This window comes from Oryctolagus cuniculus, chromosome 3 (genome assembly GCF_964237555.1).
Source record: "Oryctolagus cuniculus chromosome 3, mOryCun1.1, whole genome shotgun sequence".
Classification (NCBI taxonomy): domain Eukaryota; kingdom Metazoa; phylum Chordata; class Mammalia; order Lagomorpha; family Leporidae; genus Oryctolagus; species Oryctolagus cuniculus.
The window spans coordinates 39479900-39505965 of NC_091434.1; the positions used below are offsets into that span (position 1 = coordinate 39479900).

General features: G+C 46.4%; 1 protein-coding gene across 1 annotated transcript in view; it reads right to left on the bottom strand.

Annotated features, from left to right (window-relative positions):
* Positions 1-26066, bottom strand: part of AOX1 (aldehyde oxidase 1) — a 74123-nt gene that overhangs the window by 5216 nt on the left and 42841 nt on the right. The window contains 11 exon segments of the mRNA NM_001081990.1: positions 1814-1928; positions 3158-3210; positions 4653-4727; positions 5339-5467; positions 7331-7426; positions 13112-13339; positions 14955-15146; positions 15888-15974; positions 16928-17015; positions 17993-18126; positions 19914-20038. Coding sequence (NP_001075459.1) covers positions 1814-1928; positions 3158-3210; positions 4653-4727; positions 5339-5467; positions 7331-7426; positions 13112-13339; positions 14955-15146; positions 15888-15974; positions 16928-17015; positions 17993-18126; positions 19914-20038 — 1322 coding nt within the window.

Genomic DNA, 26066 nt, shown 5'->3' on the forward strand with positions numbered 1-26066 from the left:
CAGTAGCCAGAGAGAAACTGAGGCTTCCTGGAGGGTGGAAGCAGACTCTGCAATCCCCATAGAGCCCTGAGACACCCGTGGTCCCCACCGACAGCTCCACCACAGCCTCGTGAGAAATCCTGAGCCAAAAGCACCCCGTGAAGCTGCTCCCAGAAACCTCAGAGCTGATAAACCTTCAGCTGCTAAGATGGGGAGTAATTTGTTCTAAAGCCATAGATAACTAACATAAATGTACGTTCAAAGTGAGGGAAATTCTGCAGGAATAGGGGCAGTTGTATCCATGGAGAATGGCCAAGAAGTGGACACCCAGCAGAAGGCCCCTGGTGGATGTCACATAATGGCCTTTGGCCTGGGTCCCTTGGAATTTCACACCAAGACTTAACGATTGTCTTGCTCTTGGATCTTAGGCATATACAAGATACAAGGACACCAAAATGGTTACATTTGCACCAACTTTCTTTGAGGGAGAAAGGATGTGAGAATCACTTAGTGTGAGAGAACTCCCTCCCTAGGAGAAGGGGACAACTGCTCTAACATGAGAGCTTGGAGTGACCACTGTTTTGCCCAACCCAAAGTTTCAGAAGAGAAATCCGGCCTGACTTCAGAATCCAGATAATCCAGATACATACTGGAACAGGCAGGTTCAATAGAAGCATACATAATTTCAAAGATTAGGCTGACTATAATTAAAAAACACATATGCTGTGCATATACCAAATGAACATACAGATTTGATCACAATCCAAGAATTAAGACACGTAAGATATTTGGAAAAATCAAAACTAGCAGTTGTTTCTGGGAAGGTTTTGGGACAGATCATGAAACTAGGAGCTTGGTCACATGCCAATTATGAGGGTATCACAGCCCACTTAATGTACTGATGATCACTTACTGTTATTGACAGTAAGTGGTTACTGTCAATGGCTTCTTTTACCCCAAAGGCCCAGGCACAAGAGGAGAGACTGGGAGTCCTTGACATGTGTGGAATATGAGGGCATATCCTCATAGCAGCCCTTAAAAACGTGAGGGTGCTCTCAAACCACCATAACAGCAGGACCTCGCTGGGTAAAAGGTATCAAAAACAGGCCCTGGGCTGCTCTTGTTTGCTCCTCCAGGCTGGCCCTTGGAGCTTGTTAGTAGATAAGAGATGCCTATGAAATCATTCGAGAATGTAATTTCTCATTAGAAGTCAGATTTCTGGTCGTGCCAATGATCTACATGGAAGCCCCTTTAGGCTAGACTTTTTCTTGAAGTGGTTTCTTTCTTTCTTTCTTTCTGACAGACAGAGTGGACAGTGAGAAAGAGAGAGACAGAGAGAAAGGTCTTCCTTTGCCGTTGGTTCACCCTCCAATGGCCACCGCGGCCGGCGCACCGTGCTGATCCGATGGCAGGAGCCAGGTGCTTCTCCTGGTCTCCCATGGGGTACAGGGCCCAAGTACTTGGGCCATCCTCCACTGCACTCCCGGGCCACAGCAGAGAGCTGGCCTGGAAGAGGGGCAACCGGGACAGAATCCGGCTCCCCGACCGGGACTAGAACCTGGTGTGCCGGCACCACTAGGCGGAGGATTAACCTGTTGAGCCGCGGTGCCGGCTGTGGTTTCTTTCTTGATTAATTCTGAAAGGCTGGGGAAACGAAGAAGAGAGCCACCTGCTGCCCTCCATGGAAGCAGCCACACCACCAAGGCAAAGGCAGGGCATCTGTTCTCTTCTGGTAACACAGAGACAACACCCTTAGGCCAAATCCACGTGCTGTCTGTCACACACTGGGCTCTCCGCAGAGATGGACTATAGGAGCCTCTTGGGTGATACTGACCTTATGGTCCCCTGTCAGGCAGTCTATCTCCACCTCGGAACAGGCAGCTCCATAAACGAAGTATTCGAAGGGATGGCCTTCACCTTTGTCCCAGTCGATGTTTGAGTCATAGCCCCTGGAGGAGACAGGGTGCTGAGGATTGTTGATAAGGGACCAGGTCTCAGCATCTCAAGACTGTGCTGCTTAAACCGAGCCACGAGGAGCCGTGCACCCCAGAGGAACACACCTGCTTGTGCTATGACGTGCCAGCACACAAGGCACGCTCAGCCTGTGCTGAGTAAGTACCTCCCTACTTATTCAGCGTGCTGTCCCTGATCACTCCTTGCTCCTGGAGGCTGGCTGCTGACTCCGCAATCACATCTCTCTTACTGCTCTGGCTAGTCTCAGGTTGTGTAATGATCACTGTCATCGGATTTGGGGAACTCAACCTGGATTTTACACCAACCACGATTTCAAGGGTGCATACCCGCCTGCTTCACCTCCTGTGTAGGAGAGCAGGTCCCCTCCCTCAATCGCTGCCACTACGCTGGCTTCTCACCACTAGGTTGCATGGCCTGCGATGTTCACATCTTTTCTTTGGGGACACCAAAGGCAAATGTCAATGGGGAAAGGAGAAGGAGGCCAGCAGCCTGCCAACACTCTCTACTGGGTCTCCTCTGCTGCCCCCCGCCTAGCTCTGGCCACTAGAAATGTTCCCAATGCTTGCTTGCGGCAGCCAGGCAGTGCCCCAGACTCCAGCAACAACTGACAAAATGACAAAATCAGGTCAAACTCTCTGCATCACCCTGCTCTCTGATGCTGTTCCCTCCCCACTGAAATAATCTGATAACTGTTTTTCCAAAGTATGTGAATCCCCATTGCGCCACAGCTTGACAACATAGTTATTGCTGAATTTCTTTTTTTTTTTCCAATCTAAGGTACTAAACAGTATTATCTTATTATGGATTTAATTTGTATTCCCTTAACTTTGTTTCTTAACTTAGAGGACCAATTATATTTTCAATAAAAACTCGACAACTTCTGTGAATACTGAGCAGGGGTCCTTACAGCAACCACCCAGGCCTGCTGTAGACTCGAAGTGCCCATCCCCTTACAATGCCACCCAGGGGACTTGTTCGTCACATATCTGAACTTTATCTGTGTGCCTATTTTCCCCAGCACAAGTTTTTCTGGACTCGGATTAAGCAGCAGCTCCGAATTCTTCTCCTCCTTTCAATGTTATTTGTGACAGCAGATTAGTGGAAGGCACAACGTCGACTCTTGCCAAATTAAAAACAGAACTGACATTCTTCATGCAGATACCACTGCCATTTTCTACAACGCGAGACTGAAAGGAGCACTTACCTGAAGTAGCCAGTCGCTGACAGGCTGATGCTCTCGTCGAAGGCAGCCTGGGCCTGCGAAGGAAGAGCCCAGAGTGATGCAACAGTGCTATCCAGGCAGAGGACCCCACAGGACTTCAACCCAGTTTTACCACAGGTTAAATGAGGCTGTAAGTAGGAGTAACTAGCAAGCACCAAGACCAACTGATTCCCTCTAACATTCTCCATGCCCACAGGCATTTGTGGTTCAGGGTTTATATTAAGAGCACCTGCTTAATGTATACCATCACATTAACAGCTGGTCCGCAGTGGCATGGTATCTCACACCTACAGAGTGGACTACAGGGCTCAGGCCAGGTCCTGCTGATGAAGTAATTCTCTCATCATCTGGATGACTCAGCCAATTAACACAGGACATTTTAGGAAACAATGGCTGATTGGAAGCAAATTTTAATATGGTGAATCCATGGCAGTTTCAGTTGAAGAGAATAATTTTGCTAAATTATACCATTTACACCTGACTCTGCAATGTACACAGTTGAGTACTGTACAGAAAAATGGGGGTTAAGTACAAATCCATAGGTCTAAGAAAGAAGGTGAGAAGTGTAACTGTCAGAGAAGAAACAGGGCTGAATGACAGCACTTCCTGATATTGGAGGATGGGCACTCCCTACTGCCTCTCTTTACACCTTTCTGGAGCCAGACTCCCTCAGTCTTTCTGGGCTCAGGCAGCACAGGACAGGAGAAATAAACATGTCCAGATAGGAGGATTGAGAGCTCCCATCAGTATGACTTATAGAATGAGTCCTTACTCTGTGGAGTAGCAGGAGCCATTTCAAAGCGAGACTCCTCAAATATTATTTGCTCAGACCAATGTGTTCTGTGTTGCAAAGACTAATGTTCCAGGACAGTCAGCACAACACATACTCCCAGCTTTTATAGTCACTCCACAGCATCCAGCACGCTGTAACCTGTCACTTTGAGAGGTTTCCTGTTGACTTTAGAACCTGTGTCTTCCCTTCCAACTAGGGTGGAAGTAGATCGAAGGAAGCAGTTGAGTATTTCCGCTCCATTGAGTGCTTACTTCTAGGTGAACCTAGACCCCATAGCTTGGTTTCCTATTTACAAAGGAGTGCTTACGTGGTTTTGTAAAAATTTTTATTGAATGATTCTAGTTTTTCTGTATTTGAAATAGTAGAAAAGAGGATAGACAGATTTATAGCTATTATCCAAAAAATACCTAGGCTCTGCAGGACAAAATATTAATACTAGCTTAAAACAGAAGTGTTGATAGAAGAACTACCTTTTGCTCTAATAGAAAATTTTCCCAGATGCAAGAGTTCCTCTAGTATATTACAGTGGGATTTCTAAAGCTAACAAACATAGGGTCTCCTATTTGTCCATACACAACAGTGGTACTTGGGGGAATGCCTTTTCTGTGGTGCCTAATTCCCTCGTCTCTCACTCCTCCCCTCCTTTTTTGCTAACACAAAACATAGAAGCCTCGTGTTTCTCACCCACTCCTTCCAAGTTCCTTGAGGATTCTTGTTGATGATGGGTTCCAGGCGTTTCAGAAGAGTTTGACAAGCATCCTAGAGATTAGTTTTGGTTAAATTTACTATCACAAGTTCAGGCAAACATCAATTTCAAAACAGCACGATATAGACCATTCTACAGGCTTGTCTAAGAGGCCCATAGGAACACAGGGAAGTAAGAGACCGAGCCTGTAAGAAGGCAATGTGAAAGGCTCTGTGTGTGTGTGTGTGTGTGTGTGTGTAGCCAGGACTTAATAGAAAAACTGTTGGCCAATCAGCAGCCACTGTTTTCAAACATGGCATGGTCACAGGCTTATTTTGTGGGCAAGTTCACTTGGGCAGCATGATGTTAGAGCGAGGGGCAGTGAATTTGGTCAGGATAGACCAAAGTCTTACAATAACCCTGGCAAGAGGTGGGAGTCAGACTCCATGGGATAGTAACGTAGCATGAGAGTGGAAACACACAGGGACATTTTTGGGTAGAATTTGACAGTGCAACGTCAGGAGTCGGGGAGATGACATTTCCAGCAGAGAACCAGTGGACACTGTCCCACTCACGGAGCCCAAGACGGGGGCAGTGGGAATTAACTCTCAACATCTGCTTAGCTCCACCCAAGTCATGGACTCGGATGGGGCAGTGAGTTGGAGGTCACCGCTGTGAGTTTTACCTTTACTGCCAGTCCGTTGAGATCTGCCACCACAGATCCTCCAGAGGCATTAGTATTAGGGACAGTTTCTGTGCTTGTGCCACGCAGGTGGACATTTGACATTGGCATCTTCAGTTCACGGCTGACCACCTGGGTTTGAGAAGACAGTTCCTTTTCAAACACTTTGATTAGCAGTAGCCCTTCCAACATGCCCAGAATGCAGCCCATGTGTGAAGCTCTCATCCACATGACAGGGACAAGGGAGCAGCACCACAGATTCTCCCAGCTGCAAAAAGTGCCTCTTCTCCAAAAACCCTTTTACCAGTCTGGACCCCAAGTCTTGGGCACACCTTTTCTTGGACTTTCTCATGTGCATCAGGAAGAGGAGGTAAGTCCCCAAGACAAGGCAGGAAGAAATACTTTATTAATATCCTCATGACCATGCAATCAACAACTCTAAGGTCTCTCCTACCACCATACTCTGCAAACTTCTAACAAAGTCAACTTAATGATGACATGAGATGCCCAGATCCGATCCCCATTTCTGGAGATACTCCAGGGAAAGGGAATCTCTAATAAGAAAGGACAAGTGCCTTGGAAAAGCAGCACCAGGAATGCTTGGGTCACAGCAGTAGGAGATGGCTCCGGGGCTGAGCACCAACATGAGGGCTCAGCTGGCTGCTTTGTTCTTCCTTTATCTTTCAGGAGAGCACAACCACATTGCCAACTTTGGTAGTTCCCCTCTTTCCCACTAGCATTCTGGCTTAATAGAGTTTGTCCACGACTTTCTCAAGGACACAGAAATATAGAGCCCATCCACAAGGCTTGGCTTCCAAAAGATCATCTATGCAGACTGCATAGGCTTACAACATATAGAAAGGTCTCTGGTGGCCAGATGAGGAATACACTGAGATCCTATCCCCTCCCACCCAAGATGGGGAAAAGTATGACCAGACAATTCTCAAGTGACATAGCTTCTACATAACAGCTCTATAATCCGAAAACTGTAAATAAACTAATAATGAGATACTGTCATTCACCTGCCAAATAATAATCCATCACATTCAGTATTGGTTAGCAGTGTAATGAGATGGGTATTTTCTGGAAAATGATTTGGTAATATGTAGCTAACAATTAAAAACATGCACACCTTGTGAACCAATAACCCTATTTCTGGGAATCTGCTATAAGAAAACAGTCACTGATGGGATCACAGGTTAATGTGCAAAAATACTCACTGAAATGTTCACCAGTGAGGAGATGGTTAAATAAATTATGCAATATCCAAATGCAAGCACTAAAAATCATGATTGTAAAGAACTCTTAATTATAGCAGAAAGTACTCACTCTATATGCGGATGGGTTAAAAAAAACCAAGGATACAAAATTATCATTTAAAAGATGTTTATAATTTTTTGAAAAATAAAAAAGATGGAAAGATCCCCCAGCCAGAGCCATGATTATTGCTAACTGGTAGAATTATAAGGCCCTTAAAATATTTTCCTGCCTCTTCAGAATGTTCCATTATCTACAATACTCCTATTACAATTAGTAACATAGCACAAGTAGCTCAAAATTAATCTAAAATAAATGAGCCAAAAGGAAAAACTGGTGAAGTTTGGCTAGAAATACCAAATGTAATTTATATTGTTGATGGTTCACAGTCCTTATAAAAGGGACAAGAAATGATACATCACATCAGAATTATTATTTTATTCCTCACATTCCAAAAGATAATTCAATTATAAATATACCAAAAGGAAAGTGGAAAATGAATAAACAACCTTCTTTAGCAATGAAACAACCTGAGACTCTCGTCCCCATTCTTTGGGATATTCATTTACAATACCGGCTTCTGTACCCAGAGTCTGTTAATAGGCTCACAACACCAGTTGTCAAGGCTGAAGGCTCCTATCCTTTATCTTAGAAGAGAAATTTTATATTTAAAGCGTCTCTCTCATGAGTATATCACCTGGCTCACGGCCAACATAACCTAGTCATTTGCATTCTTACCTGAATCATTTTAGTGTGGACACCCTGCCCCATTTCAATCCCACCGTGAGTGACCAGAACAGAACCATCGAGATACACGTGAACCAGGGCAGCAGCCTAGGCAGAAAAGACAAAAACCGGTTTTGGTGAGCTTTTTCAGCTGGTGTTATCACACAATGTGTCAGTTAAGATTTGCCTTAGAAGTGATTCCCTCCTCTCCACACCCCTGGCCCCTGCCAAACACAGACACAAGCCTTTTGCGCTGCTCTGAGATCACTGAGCAGGGTCAGCGCAAAGTGGGGTGCGCATGGACTTGTGATCACCCCCACAAGAAATTGTGCTGTCCCCAGAGGCAGAGCTACGTTCCTAGCACCCACACTTCCTAATGAGGGCATTCCAGCCTGCTGCAACCTCCAAGGCGACCGTCTTATCTGGCTCTGCCCCAGTGTACAGCAACATTTTAGGTTTCTTTTTCCAAGGATCTTCATTTTAAAATGTACAGTGAATAGACAGGTGGGAGAGACAGACAAGGATTGGCTGTACAGAAGTAAAAATGAAAATCCAGGTACGATGGGCTAGACCTTTTTATGCAAAATGAGCTAAGCCCAGCCTAAGTCATCTTGGCCCAGAATTATGGAGCTCTGGAGTTGATAGAGAACTTGGAAGGACTCTTATCCAACCGTACAGCTCCAAGACAAGGATCCAAAAGCAACCAAACAGCTCACAGAATGAAAGGTTCCTGGAATCACAAACCACCAGACTCAACGTGAAACACATGGTACCATTCAGAAGAAAGGGTCTTCTTCCAAGTGTCTGTGCTGAAGAGTGAGGAGACCTCCCAGGAGAACACAGAAAACAGGGATGGCTTCTTCACTTTGAGTCTCGAGTGCAAGAGCAGTATGAACCACAGCATATGGTTCTAGAGAAAATGCTCCTGTGTGGTTGCACTGTGGCCCCAGAGGGCCGGCAAGGCAACCTTGGCAGCTGTTCAGATGGGAAGCCCCAACCTCACAGATGTGCTCTGTGTCTGCCAGGTGTCACTCAAAGCTCTGTTGCCTAGGTTTCTTAATATCAAAGTTTCTATGCAGAGTTGTATACTAATCTAGGATTCAAACAGGGAAAGTCCAAGAAATTCCAAAAAAGAAGCTAATTTCTGGGGCTGGCATTGAGGCGCAGTGGATTAAGCCTCTGGTTGCAACATCAGCATTTCATATGGGCACCTTCGAGTCCCAGCTGCCTCACTTCCAATCCAGCTCCCTGCTAACACACCTGGCAAGCAGCAGAAGATGGCCCAACTCCTTGGGCCCCTACACCCATGTGGGAGACCAGGCTCCTGGCTGTGGCTTGTTCCAGTCCCAGCCATTGTGGCTATTTGGGAAGTGAACCAGCAGATGGAAGATCTCTCTCTCTCTTTCTCTCTCTCTCTGTAACTCTGCCTTTCAAATAAATAAATAATTTTTTAAAAAAAGCTAATTTCTACTCAATAAAAATAGAATCTTAATAAGTTTTAATTACTTGCTTATATTATTGTAAGCAGCCCTGGTCCTAAGGCAGTCCTAGTCAGAGGCATTGCATGTCAATCACCAGATAAGTGCAGGAAACGCATCATGTTCCCGGATCAATGCTCTGCCCACCAGGAGGACTGGCACAGCCATCCGAGGCCTGTGGGCCACACTTAGAAAACCGCCTGTCTATTGGTATCCAAAGGTTCACATTACCCCAGTGAGTAACAATCAGAAACCCATCCTTCCAATTCAGACATTTTTGATAGTGAAAAACAGGCTCCATTTATCTGGACAGCAGATGTAAACCAGAGCTGTATTGGCAAAATGGGGACATCAAGGTACCATTTACCTGAGGACAAAGGTGCAAACATCCACAGCCCAAGGGAGAATCTGAGAATCCTGGTTTTGTAACTTTTTGGTCTATTTGAGAGGGGCAGAGAGAGAGATAACCTCCTCCTCCTGGTTCACATACCAAATACCTAGAACAGATGAGACTGGGGGCCAGACCTAAACCAGGAGCCTGAAAGTCCATCTGAGTGTCCATGTGGGTGAAAGGGACTCAAGTACTTGGGCCATCATCTCCTGCTTCCCAGAGAACACACTGGCAGGAAGCTGGGGCCAGGAGTGCAGCCAGGACGTGAACACAGGCACTCAGTATGGGACGACGACGTCCCAAGTGGCGTCTTAACTGCTGTGCCAGATACCTACTCCTGAGTCCCAGAATCTTGAGCCATAACACTATGCCCAAAGATCCCAGGAAGGTAGAGCAGAGTTTGTTTTACTCTCTACTAACACGTGGTTCATGGAAACACCATCTTGTGCTCTTGGTCATTCATTCTCAAGACAAGACGGCTAGGGAGGGGCATCCTCTGCCGAGAGCCCAGAGCTCACTGCTCTGGAGTTGTGCAGAAGGTGGTAGGTGGTGTCAGCCAAGACAGTAACTCCTGGGCTCCTGTCTGGGGCTCTTCGTTGTACTCTGCTAGAATATGAACCCCCTGAAAGAATGTCCTAAGGCATCCCTTGCAATGTGACATAGTGTCTCTCGTGTAGCGGGTACACAGGAAATGTTGGACAAATGAATCTGCAATAGCAAAGCAGCTGGATCTGTCCCTTAGGTTTGTAGACTCTGGATTTGACCTTGGCTCTGCGGAGTGCAGGTATAATTGGTAGCTCGACTTAGCGCATGGTGACTGAGCTGCAATTACAGTGGATTGGGCCTTTCCTACATTGTGCGACCCTGCTGGCGACAGCACTCTGCCTGCATGTCTAGGGCAGCATTTCTATCAGAGACCACTGAGTAATTTGTTCCACGTGGTGCTGCAATCTCCTCTGGCCATTTAAAATGTCAAATTTGGTTCAGTTAAGTGGCACCACCGGATGGTTCATTGTTAGCAACACAAAAGATAATTCCACAAAGCTTCATCTACAGAATCGGCACAACGGGAGCACTGGCACAGATGGTCCTCCAATATAAATAGAGGCCTTGGTGGGCGAAATTGAAAGCTTCAAGCAGCAACTGCTGGCGCTGGTGAAAAGTTAGCTTTAATCCCACAGGCTCCCAAAATGCCTCAGCCACCCAAACATCTTAGATTCTACTCTGCCTGGAGCCATGGAAAGGCACGGGAAACACGGTGACGGTGACGGTGACGCTGTCTGTGGCCTCTGGGGCTCACACCTAGGAGTTAAGTATATCACCGGCCAGGTGCATTGGGCCCCTCTGATGTTGGCCAGCAGCCCTGCGGCTCTGGGGGCAGTATGGGACCATGAAGACATGTGGGGTTTGAGGCTGGGGAGCACTGAGGTCTGACCCTCGTCCTGTCACTCTACAATTGGAGGCCCTCGGGCAACACCGGGACTCTCCGTGGGCTTTGGTTTCCCTGGCCCAAACCAGGAGACTCACGCCTCCCAGCAGAGAGGGGAGCCAAGTGGGAGATCACAGAGACACACGGGGCCGTCATTTCTGATGCCCTCTCTATTGGCTCTGCTTCAGAATGGAGTCTTTCTACAAACGCCTCTGAGAAGCAGCTTGACTGATGCCCAACTCTTCCGTCCGGCCCTAAGCAGAAATCTTCAGGGTAGAAGCTCCCCGGGGGGCTTCCAGCAACTGTTGAGGACGAATGGGCACTGCTGGCTGCTGCTGTGTCTGTCCCAGCTGAGCTGAATCCCATCACGGCCCCCATCAGGAGCCCTGGGGACACAGCTCAGCGCAAATGCGGAAGTGCAAGGTTGGGAGCTGTGAGGACCTGAGTTCGGGCCTGGGATCTGCTGCTACTGGCTGTGTGGCTTTGGGCAGGCTATTTAAACTCTCTCAGTCTCAATTTTCTCATCGATAAAATGAAGATAAAAATCTTACAGGTTGCCCTGAGGGTCTAATGAGATAAAATCTAAACAGATTTTTAACACAGTAGATGCTCAGTGAGTTTTATTACTTTTGTCCCCTTTTTGAAAAAATGTCTGATGAGGGAAAACGGACCAGAATCGGGGAGGAGAGCCCGTGTATCTGCACCCAGAGCCTGGCACTCGGGGTTCCTGCAGCACCCATCCCAATGCAGAAGCCCTCCCCGACCCCGGGTTCTGGCCTGTCTTTTCCCTTTATCCAGAGAGGAAGAGTCACTGCTCACAAACTCTTCCCACTGGCAGTTTTCCCCTTTCTCTTTAATAAACATGTTTTCGCCTTTGTTTCTTAATCCCAGCCTCCCAACAGTGTCTCTCAGCTGAGAGAGGAGTGTGCAGGTGACCAGAAGGCTACAAGGAGGCCAGTGCTCGTCACCTGCTCCTCTGAGCCACCACCTGCCTAAAGTCAAAGCCACATGCAGATGTTTAAAGGATGACACCAAAGCTCACCGCGGGGAGTCGGGGGACCAGATGGGTATGGGAATGGGGACGGATCTTCCTAACCGCTTGTCTTGGCCTCCTATGCTCCCTCAACACACAAGTAATGCACACTAACACTCTTTTCACAGCTCCTGCCTCCCTCCTTTATTCCTATTCTGTCATCACTCAACACACCTGCCGTGCCCTTTTGTGAATTTTGCAAAGGGGAGGCATGACGAGGCTCTGTGCGGGCTCTGCCAACTCACCTACGTACTTGTCCAGCAATGGAGACAGTGTAAGAACCTAACCAGGGTCTCCCACCACTGCTATATGAGGGTATTACAGAAAGTTCATGGAAAAATGGAATTGAAAGACATGATTATTTTGGTGCAAAAAATATTTGAAATCCCTGTGTATAGGGGGGTCTTCAAAAAAGTTCATGGATTTCAGATTATAAAAACTATGCATGGGGGCCAGCACTGTGGCATAGCAGGTAAAGCTGCCACTTGCAGTGCCAGCATCCCATATGGGTGCCAGTTCAAGTCTGATCCAGCTCTCTACTATGGCCTGGGAAAGCAGTAGTTGTCCCAAGTCCTTGGGTCCCTGCACCCACGTGGGACACCTAGAAGAAGCTCCTGGCTTTGGATCAGCATAGCTCTGGCCATTGAAGTCATTTGGGGAGTGAATCAGTGGATGGAAGACCTCTCTCTCTCTCTCTGCCTCTGCCTCTCTGTAACTTTGTCTTTCAAGTAAATAAGTCTTAAAAACAAACTATGCATGGATTACAATTTTTTTCACCAAAATAATTTTTTTTATTCCATTTCCACAAACTTTTTGAAACACCCTCATATAACAAGGTTGAATAGGGAAGCCCTTCACCAGCTATTAAGGTTAAATGCACTCAGGAATGAAGAAGTGAAAACAGCAAGAGGATTTAGCTGCCAGGCAAGGGGATTTATTTCATCAATTAAAGAAATTAAAACTACTAGAAAAGTTTCCCAGTTCTCCCCTTCATATTTCTAGTAGATATGATCAGAAAATCTCCTACAGTTTGTGTAGTAAGTTACTTAAATTAGTCACTTTTCTGAGTTTAGCTCACCCCAACCCACCCAAAAGCCTTGCAGCCATGGTCCATGACACAGAAATACAGAGTGGCTGGAAGAAGAGTTTGGGAGGTCCTGGGTCCCAGCCTCTCATGAGCCATCTGGGGCCCAGAGCAGCTCCCTCAGCTGTTTATTGCCAGGGCTAGGAGGAATGTTAGGTCTTGCAATTTCGCAGTAAGAAAATTTTCACCATCTGTGGGGATGCAGGCAGAGGAGCTCTTGCCCTTTCTGGAGTAAAGCTAGTTTGATTAATAATAATTCTGGAGAAGTTCAACAGCTGAACATTGCAATCACATGCTAATCCCACCTAATGGAAAGTTCCTTTAACACCGCTCAATGCCATGTCCCGGTGGCCTTCCCACTGTGTCTGGAGAACTGACCTGACCATAGGCGACTGAGCCAAGGCCCACGGGATACTTGAGGGGGATGATGGCCAGCCCTCTCTGCTTCCAGTAATTCTCGGCATTGAACTTTTCCACAGCCACTTTCCTCTGGAAGTAGGAAGACTTGGCCAGACATTCGTTCCAACACTGGGTCAGGTTCTTGGCATTTATCTCTTGTTTATAGGGAGTTTGGTCAATTTCCTTGTAAAAGTTTATGGCTCGGACCTATGAAAGAAGAAATCAAAAGGCAAGGGAAACCCCAGCAGACACAGCAGCATCCAGTCCTACGTCCTCCTAGTCTGCTCATTCTGCAATGTCCACGCCGAGTTCTGCCTTGTCCTTGCTAAAGCCTTCTGCAAGGTGCAGCATTGCCCTCTTCCTCTACCAACTACGTTAGCCCCTGCATGCTTTCTGCACTGCTCGTGCACAAGTTCAAAGGGAGGAATTCTTTCCTTATACTCTATGTAACTAAACATTGTCCAGGGACACTGCTGACTCTTAATTTTAGTTGCATTAGTGCATATCAGGTAGAAAGGTATCCGGCTACATAATTTAGATTATTCAGATATTTAGATTATTCAGACAGACAAGCATAAAAGTTTGTTTAAACATAACCAATAGCTAGGATGAAGAACAAATTAAAAGATTCTATCCCAAGGTGTCTGAAGCAGAGAGAATTTCCTTGTATTCCTACCACTGGCAACTAAGAACCCCTAGCTAGGATCAAAAGACGCCAAGCACCTGACAGGCCCAGTTGAGAAAACTCCCTGTGTGGCCAGCCCCACCTCCCCAAGCTCACAGGGGCCATTACAGGCACACACTCTGCTCCCCTGACTCCCTGACTAGAGGAAGACTGGAAATTCATGAGCTGTGACATTCTCGGAAGCTATCCTCTCCTCCCTCTCTCCTGGGGAGGAAGGGGGTCTCTCTGTGATTCTCCCTCTTGTGCCCCCATGGGTGACAGAATTTGAAGATGAGGGGCTGGTAGGGGACAAGCACCCCCACAGATTCAAGAGACACACAGAAGGTGGTTCCTGCCAATGGCCACATAGTCTAATGTTGAGTGGAAAGAAGGAGATGAATTTAATCGAGGAGTGGGACTTTGCAAAGATTGCTGGGACACAGAGCAAACACCACTTGGGGTGCCAGCTGGAGATCTAGCTGACCCTTACCAGGGAATGTCAATTGCTGGGACACCTGGCAGCAGTGGCCACATACTTGGAAAGTGGCTCCATCTCATCAAAGACAGGACCCTGAGCCCCTTGGGAGAAGTCGCATGGGAGAGGCTATATGTTTCCTTGCTACCCCCCACCTCCTCCCTACCCCCCCCCCCCATCACAGCAGAAGTCACAGCGGAGGAGAGGGTGAGAGAGCCTCAGCACGTCTCCCCAACCTCATTCCACTCCAGGGTCTGGGGGTGCAGGGGACACCCTCGAGGGAGGAGTCTTTGTTAGTGAATGAAATTGAGCCTGGGACTTAAAGAACTGAATAAGGACTGGTTGAGCAACTGCAATGCAAACTTTATGACCACTTGGTTGAGACGTTAGGGAAAGGGGTTTAACAGAACTTGCTGCTAGTGGTCACAGCCCCCATTCAATGGGAACTTCCCAGGGGACTCGGGTTGAGAATCCAGCGCCTACTCCACAATACCCTCTGCCTCGGGCTGACTGCGGTGGAGTCCGGGTAAGACGAGAATCACTGAATTTCGGAGTCCAGGCTCTGCATCATGCAGTGAGTTGCGCGGCCGGGATCTCAAATTCCTCCGCCTGCTGGACCTCCCAGGGCCCTCCCACCTCAGGGACTTGCTGTCTTTTCGTGCAGGAGGGTAATTTAGCGTTACCTTCTCGGGGGACAAACCGCATTTGGCTGCAACTTCCGTGATACAGCACTCGGTGATGAGCCCCGCCTGGGGAAAGCCGAAGCCGCGGAAAGCCGTGTTGGAGGGAAGGTTGGTTCTGCACGCCCAACCCCGGCAGCGCAGGTTGGGAAACTTGTAGGCGTTTTCCATTTTCAGGAGTCCCATTTCTATGACCTGCAGGAAGCCAGAGTTGACGTGGGAAGACCTCCAGGCCCTCTGTACCTGCGGCACCACTCTGAGGCCTCGGGCCAGAACCTGGTTGGAAGTGGCAGCTCCCTTCACGCAGAACATGCCAAAATACGCCCACGCCCAAAGAAAAACAGGTTATTGTAAAATGCTTTTGAAGGGTCTGAACAATTTATTTTAAATCATTAAATTTTCCTATTTTTAGAGCAAATGCACTTTTTTCAGATTTCAAGTATTTCCCAGAGTCCTTGAAACATTCGCTCCGGGCCTACCGAATGCAATGAGTGCCATATTCTAGAAAACAGCATTTGTTCTCATGGATGGGGTCTCAACCAGGAGCAATCCTGCCCCCCTGCCCTTCATCCCCACCACCTACAGGCATTTGGCAAAGCTTGGAGACATTTCTGGTTGTTAAGACTCAGTGTGGGGCATCCCGTATGCGTGACGGTTCAAATCCTGGCTGCTCAACTTCCGATGCAGCTCTCTGCTATGGCCTAAGTCTTTGGGCCCCTGCACCCACATGAGAGATCTGGAAGAAGCTCCTGGCTCCCGGCTTCGGATCGGCACAGCTCCGGCTGCTGTGGCCAATTGGGGTGTGAACCATTGGATGGAAGACCTCTCTCTCTCTGCCTTTCCTCTCTCTGTGTAACTCTGACTTTCAAATAAATAAATAAATCTTAAAAAAAAAATGTTGTTCCCAGACGTGAATTTGCTCTTTCCAACACTTACCAATAATGACTCATCCAGGGAGCAGCCTCCATTGCTATAATGTTCCACATCCAAGGCCACGATCCTGCCATCGTTCATGAATCCAGCCTGGGGGAAGACAACTGATCTTTGAAACTGGCTTTGGGGCCAAGCCTGCTCCCTTGCTTCCCTTCCTTGTCTGCTGCCCTCTGCAGCAAATACATGGAGGTCTCTGAACCCCCAGAGTGGAGTCCTCCAATGGAATACTCTGTGCTTGCACTGTCCAGTATGGTAGTTACTAACCACATAAGGGGGCTGGGCACTTGAAATAGGGCTGATGCAACTGGGAAACTGAATTTGAATTTTATTCAATGTAGTTCATTTACAAGTAAATTTAAATAGCCATATGTTCCTAGTGCTACTGCACTGGACAGCGCAGTCACTGGCTGGAAAAAGCTCCAGTCTCGGAATGATTTTGTGGGGCAGAGTTCCACACCCTCGCTGATTACATGGGGCTGGTGCTTAAGCAGGAAATGACACAGTGAGGGTCTAAGTTCCTGAGAGGTTTTGTTCAAGCAGTTATCCCACTGTGACAAGTACAATTATTTCTTATAAATGAATACTATTTTTTTACTTATGCAAGTTTTTCAGGGAATTTCTGGGATATAGTTTTATGAAAGCATCTTAGATATATTGAAAAATGAGGAACTCATTCACAAATAACTGCAACTTCACAAAACCCTATTATTATGGGAATTATTCAATTTTTACCTCTTTGGTATGTGGGAATAAGTACGGTTATCAGATCTGCTTTCATGGCCCTAAATATTCAGGTTTCCCAATTATGCACTTAGTAGCAGCCAAAAGTACTAGTCAGTGCTTTCCTCAAACTGACATCTTTGAGCAAAGTGGGTCAGCCAGGAATTAAACAGCACAGGAGTAGAAAGTTAACAGCAGCACCCCTGCTGATCTGCTCCCTGTGCCCCGTTAGAAAAGAGCCTCCCCCCACAATGTGCCCTCTGCATTTATGGAATGCTTTTTCCATAACGGAAATCATCCTCATCCCTGCCTCTTGGACTCACTTTGTACTTTCCAAGGTAAGGATGGCGCCCTCCAGTAATTAACATGTCTTCTCCTCGTTCCAGAATGCAGCGGACTGCACGACCATGTCTACCAGGGAAAAAAAAAGCAAGAAAAGGAAACTCTTCTACCAACTGTATTACCTAGGGGTTATGTCACTTCTGGGGAGGGCCTCATGGTGTCTGCACACATCCCAAACCACCAGAACCGCTCCATGCACCTGGCTTCTGCCGACCTCAGGCGCACAGTGCCTGCTCTCCCTTTGGGCCAGGGCATAGTGCTACTTGGTAGAGGGAGACTTTCCAGGGCCAGACACTCCACGGTATTGCTCTGGGGGGGTCTTTCCTGCTGCGATCACAACTCGGCTGTAGGTAACTGGTCTCAGGGTCGTGTCTTAGACTGGCTATCAGTGGAGGAACTCAGATGCAGGCTGCCTGCCAAGTATTCCTGGATAGGACACTGCTGAAGTCAAGGTCTTTTGCTTCTTAAGATGGAGGAACTGCCATATACTACTTGAGAAAGAAATGCAGCCTTCTAGATAAGCCTGCTCCATGGAAAACTGCCTATGGTCATGTTTTAAGATCCTCAGAGCCAAATGGCAGCATGTAGACATGACCAATGGAAAGTTCCTATTTAAATCAAGAGAATCTATCTATCTATCAATTATCCATGTATCTATTTATAGAGACATATAGATATATATAGTTCAAAAGGTCACATATAGGACCCTATATGAACATAGGTCCATCCAACTGGTGCTAAGAACAAGCAACCCCCACCCTACTCATTCAGGATTCATTTCTATCTACTTTCCTGATATTATAATATTTTTACTGTGGTTTCCATTCTTTTTAGTAACTGATTCTGATTTTGGTTCTTATAGAATATACATTAATCATATAGAACAAAGAAGATATCATCAGTTGGCAGCCTATTTGTGTGTTTGTAGATGATGTGTGATTTTAAATGATCTTGGCCCAGATTCTCCCTCATTAATCCCGATATTGAGAGTTTTCAGTGTGATTTCATTTTATTTTTAGTATATTTAGCAGATTTTCTCCACTTACTTGTTGGCAGCAAATGCGGCAATAGCTGCCATAATGCTGGCTTTGAACACCTTCCCCCCAAATGCCCCACCAACACGTTTGACGTGGCACATGACCTTGTTCACTGGGAGCTTCAAGACTGTGGCAACCATGTCCTGTGAATAATAACAGCTCTCGTTAATCTCGCCCAGCTTCAACCAGGACTTCGTGTGACTTTCACTGTCCATTCATGACCTTAACGAAAGGAAACTGTCCCCTGAAACCGGAGCATGACAGCCAGTGTGCACTCTGATTCCATGACGTTAGAGAAGATGCCCGAACTGTGTGGTTATCACAAATAACAGCAATGTCCGATAACCTTAGCACACATGCCCAACTGATCTCAAAGATATCTGTCTATAATGACACTGCCAAAACTAGTATCTTTTTTTTTTTTTTTTTTTTTTTTTTTGACAGGCAGAGTGGACAGTGAGAGAGAGAGAGACAGAGAGAAAGGTCTTCCTTTTGCCGTTGGTTCACCCTCCAATGGCCGCCGCGGCTGGTCCGATGGCAGGAGCCAGGTGCTTCTCCTGGTCTCCCATGGGGTGCAGGGCCCAAGGACTTGGGCCATCCTCCACTGCACTCCCTGGCTACGGCAGAGAGCTGGCCTGGAAGAGGGGCAACCGGGACAGAATCCGGCGCCCCGACCGGGACTAGAACCCGGTGTGCCGGCACTGCAAGGTGGAGGATTAGCCTAGTGAGCCGCGGCACCGGCCCAAAGCTAGTATTAACATCAAGTAGTTCTTGAGATAACAGTGAGTTTTTTTTTATAACAGTTTTTTGTATTTTCCCCATGAACCACATCCAGAAGATCCTTTTCGCTGAAATATTTCCCTTAGGCATGTTTCCTGGAACAGTGGGACTCCGTGCCCTTCCAAGCCCCCCAGCTGGGGCCCTCGTCCTGACCTCTTCTGTCTCCGCTGGAGAAGGGGCACCTCCCACCTGCCATTTGGGTTACTGCTAGCATTGGCCAGGTGGTCTGCCCTGGAGGCAGGTTCCATTCTTCTTTGCCATCTTCTGTTTAGAGGTCATCGAAGTCTTACACAGAGAGAGCAGAGCAGAACAGGACTGGGATGGAGCGCACCAGACCCTCCTTAGAGTTCCACCTTCTACAACACCCCGTTCTCTACATCCGCACGTTCCCACTCCTCTGATAGCGGCACAGGCTGCTTACGGGCTTCTGCATAAAGATCTCTCTGCGTCGTGCCCTTCACTGTGACACAGCCTCCCCTGGAAGCACCCTCCATGTTAGCTTGGGCAGTCATATGTCATCCCTCCCTTCCCGTGTGCATGTTGCCTGGGGTAGGGGACACGGACAACAAATGGCTGCACAAGATGGGAGTGAATGAATATGTGAGTGGCATTTGATTTGCTGTGGAACTGCCTAAAACTGGCCTATCTTCTCCTGCCATTTACACAAATCTCATTGTAACCATAAATTCAAAAATAAGACTCCTCTGTGGGACTTCCTAGGTGAATTCCATCCCTTAGCAAACTCTCCTTTCCCTCAACTCCTCCGCCCATGGAAATTTGCTGAGGCTGATGCAGCGGCTGGCTTTACCCTTGCCAATACTGTTTGCTAAATGCCTCATATATGTTAGGCATTACATGGTTTTGAGGCAGGCCTTCCTCTTTTTCCTTCTGTGTTATTAACAGCACCAAGAGCAGAGCATGATTGCACGACTGATTTTAAAGATCTACAAACAAAAAGCCGCTCTGTCAATAATGTTCTTTCGAAAGCTTTGAAGTCATAGGGCTACTAACACCCAGATCAACGTGGCTATTCGTGCTCCATGTTTCCTCAGCTCCTGAAGAAATGGCATTGTGTCTCAAATTGCTCTTGTTATATCTTGCTGGTAGAAACCATTTAGCCACAGCCCAATCCACAACAGCCTCACGGTACCTGGATGTATTTGGGAAACTGTGTAGATGCATAGACATCCATTTCTTGATCCTCTCCTTTGGGCACAACAAGCACAGACTGGGTTTCCATATAAAAATGTTCCTGACCTCCCATATGTATTTCACCTGTTAGGAGAAAATGCACGCAAGTCAGAGAAGCACTCAGAAGCAATGGGTGGTGCCCTTCGGCTGCTACTCCGTCTGCTGGGGCAGGAGGCTGCACCATGAAGAGCCACAAACAACGGTGTGGGGCTTTTGGTGCACCTGCAGACAGGGAGCAGAATTCTGGGCGGACAGGGACTCTGTTGTGCTAGGTCACAGGATCCCAAGGAGACGTGTGTGACTTTCTAGAGTCAAAATACTGTGGCACTGAGAGCTCCCGTTCTGGGACAAGATGAAGTAGATGCACTTATCCCTACTCCCCCAGTTACATCCAGAGAACGACTCCAAATGTTCTACAATAAACAAACACAAGGAATGTGCACATGGAATATGCAAAATGAAGTCATCTTTATTATAGTCCACTAAAATAGAATCAAGAGGCCATGAGGAAAATCCCTCAGGTTGCATAAGCCTGTTCCCAGATGACCTCTCAAGCCCAATCCCAAAGGTCTGATGGTAATTCTAAGAATACAAGTTGTATCTGCAATAGCTGGCACTCGCCCACCAGAACTTGCCAGCCCCAGCTAACTTTCTTTCCAAACAACTTGTATAACCTCCACTTTCCCCAGCAAGACTCTAACCTTTTCTTTTGTCTGATATTCTAGGGGCCACTCTGGTCTGTGTGTATGTCCAGATTGCAATTCTACTTCTTATAGATTATCTCCAAGAAGTCCTGTTCTTGGGAGATGTATCTTTATATTTTTATTTCAAGCTGACAGAGGACTCTGGGAGATGGAGAAGAGAAGGCTGGCCACCTAGGGACTTTAACTGAGTTCAGTTTTGCAGCAGTTGTTATTCCTGGCTTCATACATCTCAGACTGGATCTGGAGAAGCCAGCCATCCCAAAACCCCAAAAAGCAGTCAGAAGAAATAGCCCCAAGCAAAACCTACTCTCTAGACACAGACCTTCTGGACAATAAGTACTATCCCAGCTGAACACCACAGGAAAACTGCAGCCCACCCGTGCCTGCAAAGGTTGGCTGGGAGCTAGCTCTCCCCCTCATCAGGCTGTGATGAGAGTCCAATCCCGCTGCATGATGGTGTCAGTGGAGGTCACCTGGGAGCTCCCACTCTACACCTGGCAGTCACAAGGCCACAGGGTCAGAGTGGCCTTGATAAAGCAGAAGATTTAAATGAGATACAGTCTCATAAGATAATATCCCAAATGTCCAAGATACAATTAAAAAAAATCACCCATCATGCCAAGAACTAAGAAAATCTCAATGTCTGGATGACAAAAAAACAATGAAGACATCCCAATGCCGAGTGACACAGAAGCTGAAATCACCTGACAAGGTTTTAAAGCAGCCATCATGAAAATGGTTCAGTGAGAAATTATATAAACCCTTGAAACAAATGACAATTAGTAAAGAGAGAGGAGATATAAACAAATGGAACTTTAGAGTCATTCCCACTGAGAAGCAATGGGAACAAACAGGACACGTTGTGGCCAGCATCATGTCAGGCTGAAAGCAGGACCTTCTACACTTAAAAAATGAACTGCATAATCGAGATTTGTGCTGAAGAACTTCCTATCTTATCTAAAATCTGGGTAAAGAAACAGTGCAGAAGAATGACAAGATCCTGTTTCACTTATAAACTACAAATGTTAGAATTTCAAGAAGTAAGATCTTAACTAAGATAAATTTAAGCTTTTATTAGTCTGAAAACACATGTTGGGGTTCAAATTGATAGTTTATAGTGTTACTATATCTTATGTCTATCTACTCAGAATTTATCATGTTAAATATTCATGTTATTTAAAATAAACAGAGCTGACAATTGGACTTACCCCAGTGGTAGAGTTGGAAACTTGCCAGGGGATTCCAATTCAATCCCATCAATGTGGCATGTACCAATGCCATCTCACTAGTCAAAGTGATCAGTTTCAGTTCATAATTGATCATAATGATAGGCTTAAGAGTCAAAGGGATCACATAAACAAGACTAGTGTCTGCTAATACTAACTGATAGAATTAAAAAGGAGAGAACAACCCAACATGGGAAGCAGGATACACAGCAGACTCATAGAATGGCAAATGCCCTAAACAGCACTCTAGCCTCAGAATCAGCCCTTAAGGCATTCGGATCTGGCTAAAAAGCCCAAGAGAGTATTTTAGACATGGAAAGCCAAGACACTGTGGCAAAGAAAAAACAAAACAAAACAAAACAAAACAACCCTAAATGAAAGATCTCTGTGAGATCCCAGCGGAAAGAATGGGTCATCAAAGAAGGAGGTACCTTTCTCTGAAGGGAGGAGAGAACTTCCACTTTGACTATGGCCTTGTCTAAATAAGATCAGAGTTCGTGAACTCAAGAGGCTTCCATAGCCTTGGCAGCTCATGACAAGAGCCTAGGGTGATTACTAACACCATAAATAAGAGTGTCAATTGTTAAATCAACAACAGGAGTCACTGTGTACTTACTCCTCATGTAGGATCTCTGTCCTTAATGTGCTGTACTATGTGAATAAACGGTATAACTACTACTCAAACAGTACTTTATACTTTGTGTGTCTGTGTGGGTGCAAACTGTTGAAATCTTTACTTAGTATATTCTAAATTAATCTTCTGTATATAAAGATAATTGAAAATGAATCTTGATGTGAATGGGATGGGAGAGGGAATGGGAGATGGGATGGTTATGGGTGGGAGGGAGGTTATGGGGGGAAAAGCCACTATAATCCAAAAGTTGTACTTTGAAAATTTATATTTATTAAATGAAAGTTAAAAAAATAAAATAAACAGAGCTGAAAAAATACTATGTAGAGCTATTACTGCTTAAACTTGGAGAGCAGGCAGAGGTTTAGTGCTCTGTGCCTTGCACTGCTGGTCCCTGAGGCTTCTCACTCACAGCGTCCTCATTACCCTAAGGTATTGATCTCAACTCTGTCAGAAAACAATTTGATCAGCTAAGCCCTGGGCTGAAATTTTACCCATAATAGGTTTACCAGTGATTTCTCCAGGCAAATTTACATTTTAATAAGAGGCCCTTAAAGACCAAAAAGCTACTAAGATACAAAAATGTCTGTCTAGGGGCCAGCACTGTGGCCCACATCCCAGTTCTGGTTGCTCCACTTCCAAATCAGCCCCCTGCTAATGGCCTTGGAAAGCAGCAGAGAAGGCCAAAGTGCTTGGTCCCCTGCACCCACGTGGGAGACCTGAGTCTATGTAGCAGGATTCAGAAGAGATACAAGAGCCCTCCCTAAGATGATTTTTCTCACAACCTGTCCTAGAGGGCAAGGTACAGACATTTTCTCTAAAAGATTTATTTATTTGAAAGTCAGAGTTAGAGAGAGAGAGAGAGAGAGAGGTCTTCCATCTGCTGGTCACTCCCCAAGTGGCCCCAATGGCCAGAGCTGAGCCAATCCGAAGCCAAGAGCCAGGAGCCTCCTCTAGGTCTCCCACCCGGGTGCAGGGGCCCAAGGACTTGGCCATCTTCTACTGCTTTCCCAGGCCATAGCAGAGAGCTGGATGGGAAGTGGAGCAGCTGGGTGCCCATATGGGATGCCGGTACTGCAGGCTGCAGCCTTATCTGCTATGCCACATCACCAGCCCCTATTTTATTTCATTTTTTAAGATTTATTTATTTTATTTGAAAGGCAGAGTCACAGAGAGGCAGAGGCAGAAAGAGGTCTTCTGTCTGCTGGTTCATTCCCCAAATGGCTGCAATGGCCAGAGATACACTGATCTGAAGGTAGGGGCCAGGAGGCTAAGCCTCCGCCTGCGGTGTCAGCATCTCATATGGACACCAGTTTGAGTCCCGGCTGCTCCTCTTCCGATTCAGCTCTCTGCTTTGGTCTGGGTAAGCAGTGGAAGATGGCCCAAGGGCTTGGGCCCCTGTGCCAGGGTGGCAGACTCAGAAGAGGCTCCTGGCTCCTGACTTCAGATCAGCCCAACTCCTGTTATTGAGACCATTTGGGGAGTGAACCAGTAGATGGAGGACCTCTCTCTCTCTCTCTCTCTCTCTCTCTGATTTTCTGTAACTCTGCCCTTCAAATAAACATATAAATCTTTATAAAAGAACAGTAAAGTGTCTTATCAAAAACATTAAAATAAAATAAAAGATCCCCGTGTCACTTTTACGCTTACCAATAGGGGATGGGGCAGTAACAAGTTAGCATTTAAGCAAGAGACAGACTGTGGAAATTATTTAACTGAATGAAATAATGAAGTAAGATGTCAAGGAATAATACAATAACTGAATTCTCATACAAAAACTTCACATGGCAAGAACCAGCCATGAGGTTCATGAGGTTGATGTTTCTGAGACGTGCAAGCCAGGGAGGCGATGCTACAGATGTCGCCTCCCTTCCTTCTCTGCTCTTCATGAATCAACTCACGCCTCCAACATTTGCCATATTTTATGAACCCAAAGAATCACCTGGAAAACGTTAAACAGTGTCCTTGTCTACCATGGATCCTCCAATTCCAGAATTCCAAGAAAGGGCACAGAAAAATCTAGGTCTCACAAACATCCCCAGGAATTCTCATGTAAGAACATCTTGAAAACACTGGGTTTGATAAGTGAACACCTGCCAATGGGTGACCTCACTCCTAGACAGCCTGAGCCAAGAACAGAGACAACATTAGCCAAACCTAATAAGCATTGCTGCTGCTCCTGGTCCCTGACCGCTCCCTATGTGGCAAGCACACTTGATTATCTCTCCTAATCTCCACCGAGCACCCTGGAGATTGCTTTCATCTTATTCATGTGATTTTAAACAAGAAGCTAAGCCGAGATCACACAGCTAATTATACAGGACACTGAGGAAAACAGACAAGAGACACTGCAAGGTGTCTTTTCTAGAGCTTCCAGATGTCATTCTCCACTCAGCCCCCGACTGGTTTCGGGGCTAACACAGCTACAGAGTTTAGGGACGCAGCCGGTTTGTCTGCAAGCGGCTGGTCTGACCGAGCACAGGGCACACGGCTCGGGCTCTGCGGCTGGGAAGAGTGTCTTCAGACTCTACCTGTACATGGGATCAGGGTTGGGGGGCAGGGAAATGAAGGTTTTTAACATGCAGTAGGGGCCAATATCCTGAACAGTCACTTAAAGACTGTGCCAAATGACTTCTCCTTATACCCTGGGACATGGTACAGGTGGCTCATGTGCGTGCAGCAACCCTTCGGGCCAAACTGGGGGTTCTCCCGAGGCAGGACTTCAGGACAGCCCTGGCTGCATGGATGATGGCAGCACCTAAAGAGAATGGGTTCTTCCCACTATGACCACCAGGCTTGTTTTTGTATAAAGGGCAGTTTTGAGACAACTGGTAAAATTTGAAAAAGATCTGTAGGTTATATAATAGTCTTGTGTCAATGTTATTGCCCTGCTTTTAAAAAATGATTGATTGAAAGGCAGAGTGACAGAGTAAGAAAGGGTGAGGGAGGGTGAGAGGGAGGGAGAGAGATCAGGCTATCTTCCATTTGCTGGTTTACTTCCCAAATGGCCACAATAGCCAAGCCTAGGTGATGCTTAAGCCAGAAGTCAGGAACTCCACCCCAGACTCCCACATGGTTGGCACTTGAGCCATATCTGCTGCCTCCCATGATGCTTTAGTAGGAAGCTGGATTGGAAGTGGGGTAGCCAGGGACAGGAACCAGTGTTACAATATGGGATACTGGTACCACGGTTTAACCCGCTGTTCCACAATGCCAGCTCTGATTTTGATAACTGTACATTTATATAAAATAATGTCCTTGCTTTAAGAAAATAAACACTGACGTAAATTTAGAAGTAAAAAGGCATCATTTCTTCAACTGCCAAATGGCTCAGAAAAAAATATAAACAGAAAAAATAATAAAGCAAGTAGCAAAATGTTAATAAGTGGAGAATCTGGGTGAAAGGTAGCTAGGGGTTTCTTTGGCATTTCTACTGTTTTTCTGTAATTTTAAAGTGAATTCCAAATAAAAGTTGCAAAATTTTTACTGGAAAGTTACAAACAACACTTTTCTAAGGAGAAAATTCAATTTGAATATCATACGTAAGCAGA